A 12,731-nucleotide genomic window follows, 5' to 3' on the forward strand; every position below is an offset into this window, starting at 1 on the left:
CCAACCCCTCCTTTGTGTGTATCACTTAACCATTCAAAAAAGTCATTGTGTTCCTCAAGCCCTTTGAGATAACGGGCACTTTCAAAGGCAGAGCCAAAAACTGGCCATCAGTCTGGAAACTGAGGAAAGTTCCGACAGCATATCACTGAGTACGATTACACGCACACCAATATTCCACTATTATTCCGAATATGACAATATTCCGAATTCAATACAGGTCATGTAAACAGCATATTCCGGTTGGATATTCTGAATTAGGCCTTTTTTTCCGAATATAGCATTTTCCGATTAAGACGTGGGATATTCCGGTATTATTCGGGTTTTAGAGGCATTCTTTGGACATGTATACAGCGCATTCGGAATATGCGTCTCAATCAGGGTTTTTACCGCAGGCTTATGGTCAGCTCTGTGCGTTGCTATGGTTGCTGTACACAAACCAACCAACCAACAGTTTGCGAGGCTGGAGACCCAATTAGAAGGAGAAACACTTTTAAACATTATCAAAGAGTTGGATATCAACAGGTTTTTGGATATGCGCACACAATCGCTATGTTCGCACAGTCCAACAAGCCACTTTTTAAAAGTCAATACTTTTTGATTCTGGCCATATACACTCTCCCACACACAAACACACACACACACACACACGCTTCAGGAGCGCAAGCCAAGTGTCCATACTGCTGGCTGGCTCCTCACAGAGGTATGCCCTCCTCTAGCTTGGATCAAAGGACTAAGCTAAAAACCTCTGGCAAGACACACACACACACACACACACACACACACACACACACACACACACACACAAATACAGTACTTCCTGTCTATTTCTGGATGAGATCAAAAAGGGTCTTTTCAGATCAGAGCCTATAGCATAAATCACCATACACGCACGCCGCACACCCACACACACACACACACACACACACACACACACACACACACACACACACAGCCACCCTCTCAAGCACCTGTGGCAGATCAAACGCATCAGGCTGAGAACACACACCTGCAGCAGGTTTTAAGTCCTTGGACTGAACAAGTAAATCATGGTGCTCTACAGAAATACACGCACGATGTACACTCCCACACTTCTACTCAACCCAGCCTGACCTCAGTAATATTCCGTGACTGGCGATTCACTATGCAAAGATCCCATTCAAATAGCTTGATGGCACCACCACAATTATACACACAAACAAATAAAGAGCCTCAGCCAGGTGCATTTGGTATGGGGAGCACTGGGAGGGGGGGGGAGGGGAGGGAAGACACATTGATGTTTTTCCACCGAACAATCTTCACTCTATTTTACTCCCCTCCCTGCGAATGTCACTGTAAAAAAATGACTACAGCCACACAGAAAGCAAAGGGGAAAAGTGAGACACAAAGAGAGACCGCCTGGGGTATGATCCACTGGAAGGTTGTCAGTTTGAATCCAAATAACGCCTGAAACATTGTCAATGTAGGAAAGAGAGTCACTGTCTTCACCCTGCTGTGAGACTGCTCTTGAGCCTTTCACTAATATAGTGCTGCCACTAAATGACTGGCAGTACAAGGCTGGGGTTTTAAAGGCATTTCCCAGGTGTTAAGGAGAAGGGGGGAGAGAGAGAGAGAGAGAGAGAGAGAGAGAGAGAAAGAGAGAGAGAATGTCTCTCTGATGTATCTCCAGCCACCTGCAATTTTATTTCCACCAGTTGTTCCTGTAAATAGGAATCTGTTCCTAGATTGCCTTGAGTATGTCACACGAACCTGACATCTGTGATTTTTCAGCGTCAAAAATGCTACCTTTTGGGATTCCATAAATCCCAATTTTAAAACATTTTTAAACTGAGTCAGTACTCCTGTACTAAATATTCGCTCCATACAATGGATGGACCGTAATTTTGCTCCTGTAGTTCCAAATGTAGGGAAAACACTCAAACCCATATATATTTCCATAAAATTGGCATGAATAATCATAATGGTATACATACCCCATGTGTAGGCTATGTTTGTGTGTGTGTGTGTGTGTGTGTGTGTGTGTGTGTGTGTGTGTGTGTGTGTGTGTGTGTGTGTGTGTGTGTGTGTGTGTGTGTGTGTGAGTCAAAACAAAAACTTGTTTTCAACAATTTCTTTGTCATCTGCAGATTGATTTTAAGTAGGGGGGAAACAAATCGATTTAAATCGTAAATAAATAAAAAAGAATTGTGAAAGAATCAAGGATTTTTTTTTGGGCCACATTGCCCAGCCCTAATTGCTCATACGCAATACAATATGTATTTATATTGTAAGCTCTTTCAGGAAACACTTGCACAGCATGCAACACTTTGACTCTCATATCTGCAATAGTATAGGCTGTCGCTGACTGGAGGGATAATAATTACAAAGTAAATTCCTTTACGTGTGCTTAGCTCGCTGTGTGTGTAATCTGTTTCTCAATATCTGCTTACAATGAATGCATAATGTGCAACACTTGCTGATGTCTGTGTACTGATGAAGTGTAACTATTCAGTTTCATTTAGGGACATATTGCTCACAGTCTCAGCTCCACCCCACCATTTAATCCAATGCAAAACCATCGCATGATTGCGACAGTTTGGTGTCATGGCGCTCGTTGTTAACCTGACTTTCCTGTTTCATACAGAAGATAAACGGTTGTGGCAAGCAAGTTTATGCAAAAAAGAAAAGATGTTGCGATAACCTTTTACTGAGGTCTGATGAAAATGATTTTTGTTTAAAAGCAGCACACTTCAATAAGAGACTATATAGCACAGGAACAGTTCAATAATATTGATGAAGGATATAAAAAAGCAAAACTCTCACTCGAAGCCAAATGTACCTGGAGTGGTTTCTCATGAATCTCTATTTCGAGCAATCATAAAATGCAATTATTGTACACAAATATTACTGAGTATTACTAATATAACTAACTATTGTTGCTAACATCTGCATCTGTCTAACTACAACACGGTCTCACGGCAGGTCATCAAATGGTCACGTGATTTTTAATCTATTGATCCGTGTTCACAGGGACGTTTTTCTTGTTTTTTTCGTGGTGGCCAGCATGAAATGGTCTATACGGAGAATAACGGGGAAAGCAAAAGTCACACCCCGGGGGAGGACGCCTCACACGCTGGGACACGGCCGCGGGGAACGCGCGACAATAACAGGACGGTTAACGGGGAAACAAAACGCCACACGCCGGACGCGATCCCCGGCCTCCGGGGGTGAAAGTCCTGAATTGTGTGACCCATCCACCACCCCAACCCCAACCCCAACCTCCTTACGCAGATTTTCGGCATTTCATACTACTCGCTACCGTAATCGTGCTGTGACCACGACATATTTTTCCCATTTAATACATTACTTCACATTTTCGTGCTGGCCACCACGAAAAAAACAACGGAAACGGCCCTGTGAACACGAATCAATAGATTTAATAACGTGACCATTTGAGGAACTGCCGTGAGACTGGGTTGCTAACTATACTAGGTGGTCTAAGCGTGACCTTGGGGTGGAAGGAAAGGAAGGCTTGGAAAAGTAAGTAAGTAAATAAAGTTCTACCATGGGTATGTTTTTCATGAGAAATACGGTGGTAAACATGTCACAGAGTCATGTTTTATACAACCATGGAGCATACAGTAAACATCCTGTAGTATTTGGGGCAAAGTACATTTCACAAAAAATTTTCCACATGTGGAATGCATGTAATTATTGCCTTGATTAGAGTTTAATCTTCATGCAGCTGCCTGCGCTCCTTTTTAGTGCCATTCAGCTGTAGACTACTTTGCAGTGCTTATTGCTAGCACTGGGTTCAAAGTTCTTAATACCATTAAGCCCCATACAATGTACTACATGTGATGAAACTGTCACAGTGGCTCTTGGTTTCATTTAGTTTTTGTCTCATCTTCCTCTGGCTGCAGCCTATTTCAAAACACCAAAAATACTGAGAAAAGACATTACTATTCATCACATATGGGTTATCTCAAAAACAAAGAACAAAGCAGTGATGTGAGATAAAAAGATTCTTGCGAACAAGGATCAGTTGTGTCAATGTGCATGTTTTGTTTGACATTTTAAAATATACATATGATATATATATATATATATATATATATATATATATATATATAGTGTTGGGAAAGTTCACTCTCTACATGAACTAGTTCAAAGTTCAGTTCACAAATTTTAAAATGAACTAGTTCAGTTCAAAGTTCATACTTCAAAATGTTGAACTAAGTTCACAGTTCCAAATTGAATGAAGTTAAACTGAGAGAGCGTGCCGTTCACAGACACCAGAATGAACGAGTTCACAGTAACGTTCATCAGACAGTAATACAGTACGTTCAGTTCATGTTCAATGAACGTGTTGAGGCAGTCAACAGTCAGCCAAAAATTTTAATCCAAAGAAAATGTAAAAAAAAAAAAAATGAGTGAAGGTTTTTGGGTGCTTCTCTTTTCATAGCATTTGATTACCTTAGAAACAGGAGTGTCAAACTCAACTTCACTAAGGGCCACACTTGGAAATAAGAATCACATCAGGGGCCAGACATGTAGAGTTTATTGACATGCTTTTATTTAATCAAAGTCAAACATGTTTGACTGTATTATTGCATGTCTCACATAGCTTTCTCACTTGCAGTTATGTCGACATAAAGCCCTAAAAAAAAGTTCCTTAGCCATCATAGAGTTTTGCAAATCAAGCAAAACAATGATTTAATTTTTTACAGCAACCTGTTTCACAGCCTAAATATGATAACTCTCTGCCTCTGTGGGAATTCCTGAGTCTCAAAGTCAGCAAATCTGCCAAATTCTGCTTTGAGTGTCACATAATTACAGTTTGAAAAGAATGACCTGTCTTTTTGGTTTCTGTGCACAACTAGGCGGGCCAAAATCTATTGTGAACCTAAATTGATATGCCGGATTTGGCCCACGGGCCTTGAGTTTGACACGTGCCTCAGAATCTATATTTAGTTTAGTTAGTATACACATGCACTTGTATTATATTATATATTAACAGGTGTGTATTGACAGATATCGAAAGATGTGTATTGACAGATGTTTGTAGGATTGTATGTAAATAAAGAGTCAAAGAAAGGCTGTGTTGCATCCTATACAATACAAAGTTACTCAGCTGCCAACCATATCTTTTAGTTGGACCTGCTTTACTGATGTTATTGTAGGTCTGCTTAATTGTGCACAGTGCATCATCCATCTACATAGATGGATAGATGTAGCGGTATTCCGTGAAAAAAAACTTTGCCATAACTTTCTGTAGCCATTCTGCTATCACAATAGCCAGAGGTCTTACTAAATTAGTGTAACTGTGCAGCAACAGCTAGAAAGTCTTGTGTTAACTATTCCTGACTCAGTCTTTATAAGATCCCTATTTAGCAAATTCAAACAATAAATTATTACTTTATTACTTTCGCATGCAGCGATAGCCCTTAGGCAAGCTGCACACAAAAAAACTGCATTTGTAGGTCACCATCTTGTTTAATTCAACATTTCAAGATGTATGTAGGTATTTAAGATTAAAGCCAAAGGTCAGATGTTCCAGATTACAAAATAAAATATTGTTTTCAGGTTCAGACCTCTTTCAATAAGGCAATTGATTTGGTTCTTCTATGCACTTCACCAAGCTGCCTGTTCCTCCAAAAAGAAAAAAAAAGTATAATGTATAAAATAGAGAGAAAAGTAGCACACCTTTACATTTTAGAAGCCAAAACTAGAGAACGTTTGGTCTTTTTGTTTAACAAAATTACTCGATTATTAACAACAATTATTAAAATAGTTGCTGATTAACTTTTCTGTTGATCAACTAACAGTTCAGCTCAATACAAATCCCGCCATGAATGTCAGCCATCCATGTCAAAGAGCGACATATACAAGACTAAACCTAATTTCTGTTGCAAGTGTCAATTTAATAACAGCCTAAGTGGAACCACTATATGCCGACATCGTGGATTTTAACTTTACCTACACTTCAGTTAACAAACAACAGTTGGAAATCTGTGTGCACACATGCATTTATCTCTCCTATCTTTATGTTTGTCTGCCAATCTCGATAAGTGTCTGTCAGTCTTTTTCTTTGTGATGTCTTACAGTTCAGTCAATCAATACGTTCATGTTTTTGCAAGCGTTCTGCTTTATTTCGGTGTCTCGCTGTAGAACCATCTTGAAAAGTACAAGATAAGCTTTTGTGCCATAGCGCCTCCCTCGCTCCTCACACACGTACAGACAGCGGATCAATAGCAACCTCCTCCCCCTACCTTACATAATAAACGCCGAGGCCTAAACAGCAAAACAGCCTCCATTCCACCTGTGTGGCCTGCAGTAATAGATTATTTGGTCCCGTATGGGGAGACAAGGAGGAAAGACAGAATGAGAAACCAAAAAGAAGAGGAGCAATACCTTAAGGACAAACACACACAAAAATGAAGAGCAAAAAGAAGCAAGACAGAGAGGAAGGCAGAAGGAGACCAGAGTGTATCCCACATGGCTCATATTTCAAAGCTCCGAGGGATGTTTTTGAGGAAAACTCTTGAAGATGGGAAACCATTCTGACTGGGCAGAAACACACATGGGTAGACACTGAAAACACACACAGAGCTTTTGGCAATTATACCATAACCTTATATTTAATATGTTGTGCTTTCAACTGACCACTCATAGTGACACTGATGGAGTGGGACGCATGATCCAACTGATCTCTTTATAATTACCTCAGTGACAGCGTACATGTGAACAACCCCACACACACACACACACACACACACACACACACACACAGGTGAATATTTTAAAGCAGACTCTGGCTGCTTCTCTATAGCTGCCACTTCTTCTGTTGTGAGAAGAAAACACTTAGGACTGATAGAGGGTATAGGCATCGATCTGACGCACACACGCGCGCCGGCAATACATACTGTATGTAGTCTGCACACATAGATAGGTAGACACACACAAACTCTCTCCCTCCCAAACACACAGACACGTACACTCACAGAACATAACGTGTCAGGTGGCTGTGGAAGTGCGGTGATTTGTTCCTCCTGACAGACAGGAAATAAGGGAGTCGACCAGGGACCTCACTTCCTCTTAGACCCGACTAATCTGACGTCTATCCCACACTCCCACACACACATTTGCACTGTCTTCAACTCAATTGCTTGCTCGCCTTCGCTAATACACATGCACACACACACACAATCCAGCAAAGTCTCTCCTGAGGCCTCCGAAATTGAAACTACTTGAATGTGGGATTACATTTGTGTCTGTGGGCAAAGACAGAACATGCGTACAACTGTTTTGTAACAAGCAGTAAATGTAGAGTTTAAACTACATCAAAATCCTGAGGTTGCATGCTGAAGTAATGGAGCGTGCTACAATACTTCTGGTGTCAAACCGCCTTTAATACAAATTGCTTCACAACTGTTATATTTTTTAATATTGTTTTTTTATGACCTGCGAGCAAACGCTGCATGTAATGTAAATGTGAAAACAGACATAAGATTCACAAGTGTGAGAGAGGTGCAAAAGTCATGGTATGGTTGCGCAGCGTGTAGGATGATAATCGGTTAGACAAGGCTTCTCATTTACCCTCTCCTCATTGCAACATGGTTAGGCAAATTTGCACGTGTGCGTTAACTGTTTGACACTGATGAGAGAGAAGGACGTTGTGTGTATGTATGTGTGCACATGTGTAAAGCTGCATGCTAGTCTACTCGATTTGGGTTTTGACATCACGCTCAGAACTCTTCCAGCCCACAGCCCGCCATCCAAATGTCCTGTCAGTGACCTCAATTCACTTAAGCATGCCAATTGGTCAAATCAGCATCAAGCCCTGGCTTAGTTGAGCCAATGACATGCGTCATATCAAACCTAATCAAACTGATAGATCCACTAAGTGGGTCAGCATAGTGATGCAAGTCTTGCAAGTCCTGCTTGGCCTAGTTGAAGCAGAAGAAAACTTCTTAATTCATGGTTAGAAACTAAACTTTAGTAAGAGCGCTAAAGATTGTGACCTGCGATTTCTTTTTCAGACAAGAAAGAAAGAAGTGCAATGGTGGGATGCTCAAGCCACATTTCAAGGCATTTACCTTGGGCAAGGTTAGCAATCATGACCAACAGTATTTTTCCATTACATTTTGGCTACTTATCAACCATTATCATTATCCACATTAGCAACTGGGACAAAATCATTCTCCATGTATTATAAACCTAATGGTCCATATCGCTGTTGTTATGTGAACCCCTTCTGACTTTGAACATTGTCGAGTTTTAATGTCATTTGTATTATGCGGTCCTCTGTGATTTGGGTTTCTAAAAATGTTTGAAAATGATGTTGAAAATTGCTAGAATCCATGGCTGTCAAATGCAACATGGCTATTTTCAGAAACTCATGAACAGTCGGCAAGATATTGACACGTTCTAGACTCTGTTAGTGATATAGAGTATAATTTACATTTTGAAAGACACTAAACGTGACCCATTCTTGACCTCAGTCAGAATATAAATGTAGGGAATGAGGCTCTGTCTATATCATGCTGGAAATGTGAATCAGCCAAACAGCTGTGAAGCAGGACCCACTCAGTGACAGGGAGGCTGTGGGGGGGGGGCAGAGGAATAAGTTATGAATAAAGAAGGGAGGGTGGAGAGGTGAGCAGTTGAGAGGTGGAGGAAGGGGGAGGGAGAAGGAGAGAGACAGTAAAATGCTGCCGTCACTTAATCTCTAAAATGAAAGATCGATGAGCTTATTTAAATGTGCTCCCAGAGACGAGAGTTGGCTCATATAAAGCCTCACATTTATGAGGAGGGGTGTGGGCATCGATTGACTGAGGGAAGGAGAGGGAGAGAGAGGGAAAGGGAGAGGGACAGAAGGGGGAGGAGGGAGAGAGAGGGGCGTGGAGAGATCAGGAGGATCAACCTTGGCTCATGAATTTCATCCTTTTCCTCCTAAAATAAAACGTCCTAATAAATGCTGGGGATAGAGGGGTCGGAACCTGGAAAATCTACAGCCTTCGATTGGCCGCCTGGCACAGCTTATCAAATCAATAACCCCGTTCTATAACACAACTCCTGCCAGCCATCCTGAGGTATAGACATTTCGCAGCAGGGCACCCCCCAGTCGCCTGAGCCAAGACAGCTGGAAGAGGTTGGTGCGTGTGAGGGTGGGGAATGGGGGGGGGGGTAACTTGGGTGCTGGTGCTGAGACCTTGACATTAGAAGGAGGACGAAAGGAGCTGACTGTGCAGCCACACCATCCCTCCATCTCCCACCTCCTCCTCAACACCTAGGAGGGAGGAAGAGTGAGCGTGTGACAACTGGGAAAAGAAAGGAGAGGAGAGCAACTTTTGACACACACAGAGGTGTTGTCATACCGTCATCATCGATTGAACTGCAGACACAGCTTTCTGAGTGACAAGCATGTTGCTTGTGCGCCGCATTCCCCCCCCCCTCCATTTCTTATTCTCGCCCACTTTGCCTGCCACTCCCCTCTCCCTCCTTCTCCTCCCTCCTGACTTTCTTTCCCTCCTCATTCCTTCTCTACCTTCCTGCACTTAAACGGCACACACATTCTCCAATGTGTTCACAAATAGCTCACCCCCACCTCTAACACACACACACACACACACACACACACACTTACACACAGATATATGCACAGACATTCCTAAGACCCCTCCTCCACATAACCCCCAAGTCTCAGCCTTTCATTCAGCACCCCATGCCATCTGTGACCCAGAGAAAACTGTGTGCCGACACCAGCCGGACCTTTTCTGTGCTTTTGTTTCGGCACTCTGACATGATCCCGCGAGGTACATGCATACACATACAAAAAAAAAAAAAAACACAGATGCACACAAAAACACAAATATCCACAATTTCTCTTCATCCCCCTCTCTAGAGCTGGAAACAAAACAAAACATGGCAACACACATTTTCCACAGACAGCTTTGGTCATGAATCGATACATCATCACATGCGTCTTCACTCAACAATTACTTCACAAAGTAAATGTTCTGCAACCACAAGTCACACACTTGATGTAGTAGACACCTGCAGCACAACAGGGTCAACACTGCCAAACAAAGTTCAATTAAAATGTGCGGCTGCATGCGTTTGTGCCAAATCAAGACCTGTAGTTAAGCAGGTCATTGACTGAGAGGGAGATTATCGATGTTTACAAAACTGTAAACCCCCCCCCCATACCCATCCTCAATACCTTAATCCTACACTCATCATCCTACAATCTATGCATCATAACAATAACAATAATTTACACATGCACTATAGAAGGCACCTCCCCCCATAATCAACCTGATTTAATTTATAGAACCCCCTTGTATTTCTATTACCCTCCTGCAGGGACACATCCCAAACAGGCAAGCAGTTATACTTGGTCTAATAAATCACACCCTTGTTTCCAGTTTAGGAGTCATCATCTCACCTGTTTACCATGGTCCCAGAGAGAAACGAGTCTGTCAGTAAATGCTTTTAGACAATACACAGTACAGTGCCACCCTTTAAACACCAACAGTGTGAATAGATCTAAATACATATATGAATATTAATATTCTGTAGTGCAATATCTGACATTTTAACCCAGGAGCTGGGAGTAAAGAGCTTACCTTGCCCGTGCAACATGTGGCAGCTGCTGCCGAGGAGGAGCAGGAGAAAAAGAGGCTGACACCGGCTCCCACTCCGGGCCGTCCCTGTCCCCATCCCGGTCATCTTCTGCCGGCTCCCTGCTGCGGGTCCCTCCTCACGCTCCGGGGACCTCGTAGGGCAGCAAATGTCCGGTTTAATCATGCGGGAGAGGGGACCAACAGTGTCTCAGTGTCCGCTTGTGCTTTGCTGCTGCAACTCTCTCTGCCCTGCGCACGAGTGGGAAGAAGTCGGAGCGGAGAGAGAAACGGGCTTCGGCTCCGCGCTCCCGGTGAAGCCAAGCTCAGAGCTACGGGAGTTCGCCGCTGTCGCTGCCGGAAAGCTCCCCGATCTGACTCCCTAGCTCCGGTGTCCAAAACTCAGCAGGCAGCGGGAGAATGAGGAAGGGGTGGGAGGAGGGGGTCGCTTCACCAGCAGAAATACTTTCCCTCACTAGTGTCTGGCTTTACGGTGTAACGGCACGGTAATCTCTATGTGCTGCGGCGGAGTCCGTGTGTTTCTGCGTCCCGTGATACCTCATTTTCGGATTGATCGGAGCAAGGAATTAATACATTTAAGTGTTTTAGATTTATCGGCTTATTCTCTGCCATCGACCTCAAATCCACGCTTGTTTTAATGTCTTAACCGGGGATTTGTCCCGCGGATCATTTAGCTGTTTAGAGAGTGGTCGTAATAACAGAGAAGCAATAAAACACGTAAATTATCCATCCATAATTGTCCCTGTATGTGTGTGTGTGCGTGTGTGTGTATGTTCTAAAAATCAATCCAGTAATTGTTACTGTTAATACCCCTGTCTTTTCTTTTTTTTTGTGCAAACAAACTGCACAGATAGTCTTTTCCCCCCCAAGTGTGGTGATGGAGAAGCGTGATGGGATGCCGCTTGTTATCTAAAGTTAGAAATCCTAATTAACTGTTAACTAAACAAGTCGTCGATTATCCACCACTCTCCCAAAAGAGGTACTCTTGCCTCGGATACCCGATAGGCCAACTTGCCGTAATGCGCTGGGTCTCGGATTACACGAGAAAATGACACAACAGGTTAGCAAAAAAGCAAAAAAAAAAAAAAAAAACAAAAAAACATAGACGCAATACAAGTTTCTCAGCAACAACTGAGAGTTTTCTTTTCTTTTCTGTACATTCACCGGCGAAGAGTTAACGTTAGCTAGCTAGTACAAGCCAAAGTAACAGTCTGTTGAACTGAACAAACGGCCGTTACAGAGACGGTAACGTTATATTTACTCTCACTGCTGCTACTGCGACACGAGCCTTTAGCTTTTCCATCCAGTCTTCAGCGGTCCTCCAAAAACAGTCCATCCGACGAAAGAAACCGTTACTTGAAAACGTTTTATCGTTATCCGTTCATACTCACGGGAGTTCTTGGCTACAGTTAGCGGGGTTTTAGCCGTTTTTCTCCGTCTCCAGCACCCTGTTGGGGCTTGGGGAGCTGACTGAGGCGATGCGTCTCCCTCAACTGAACACCTGCCACCGTCCTCGACACAGACTTGGGAGAGAGAGAGGGCTCTTGTTTTGCCTTATTCAACTGCGTTTTCGGTCTTTTGCGAAAGCAAAGCGTTGATATTTAAGAGCCTGGATTTACTTTGTCCACTAATTTCCCCATTCTCTTGCTCAGCCTCTCCGTTAATCTCTCCCTTGATCTATCCCAAACTCAAAAACTAAACTTCCATTCACTATCATCCGTTGTTGCTGATTGGTCGAGCTGAATGCTCCCGCTGTTCCTATTGGACAGCCCGAACCAGGGGGCGGGAAGCAATGCCAGCACTGCGAGCATGGTGGACGGCGCCCCCAAGCCCCCCCACAACGTGTCTGTAAGTTGTTGGTTTGTTTTTTTACACATTTCCTCTCAAACTAGATAACCAGTCAACCATTTATAGTTTTTAGGGAAGCCACATGATTAGTTGTATATTACTTATTGGAGAATGTGTGTCAAAGTGGTTGGGAAGGCTACATAAAGAATAGTAGTCTGCGCGCGCGCGCGTGTGTGTTTGCTTACCTCAAAGAACTTTCACTGTTATTTTACTGAAGAGAAACTCTCTGATGCAGCTACACACACACACACATGCTCCATT

The 12,731-nt window shown here is 43.0% G+C and overlaps 1 protein-coding gene across 2 annotated transcripts in view; it reads right to left on the reverse strand.

Moving 5' to 3' along the window:
* sdk1a (sidekick cell adhesion molecule 1a) overlaps window positions 1–12,320 on the reverse strand; it is a 257,284-nt gene extending 244,964 nt beyond the window's left edge. For both annotated transcript variants that reach the window (XM_039803969.1, XM_039803962.1), the window contains exon 1: window positions 10,608–12,320. In XM_039803969.1, coding sequence (XP_039659903.1) covers window positions 10,608–10,788 — 181 coding nt within the window. In that variant the 5' untranslated portion in view covers window positions 10,789–12,320. The remainder of the gene's footprint in view (window positions 1–10,607) is intronic.
* Window positions 12,321–12,731: the final 411 nt, after the last annotated feature.

Source organism: Perca fluviatilis, chromosome 1 (assembly GCF_010015445.1).
Source record: "Perca fluviatilis chromosome 1, GENO_Pfluv_1.0, whole genome shotgun sequence".
NCBI classification, from domain to species: Eukaryota; Metazoa; Chordata; class Actinopteri; order Perciformes; family Percidae; genus Perca; species Perca fluviatilis.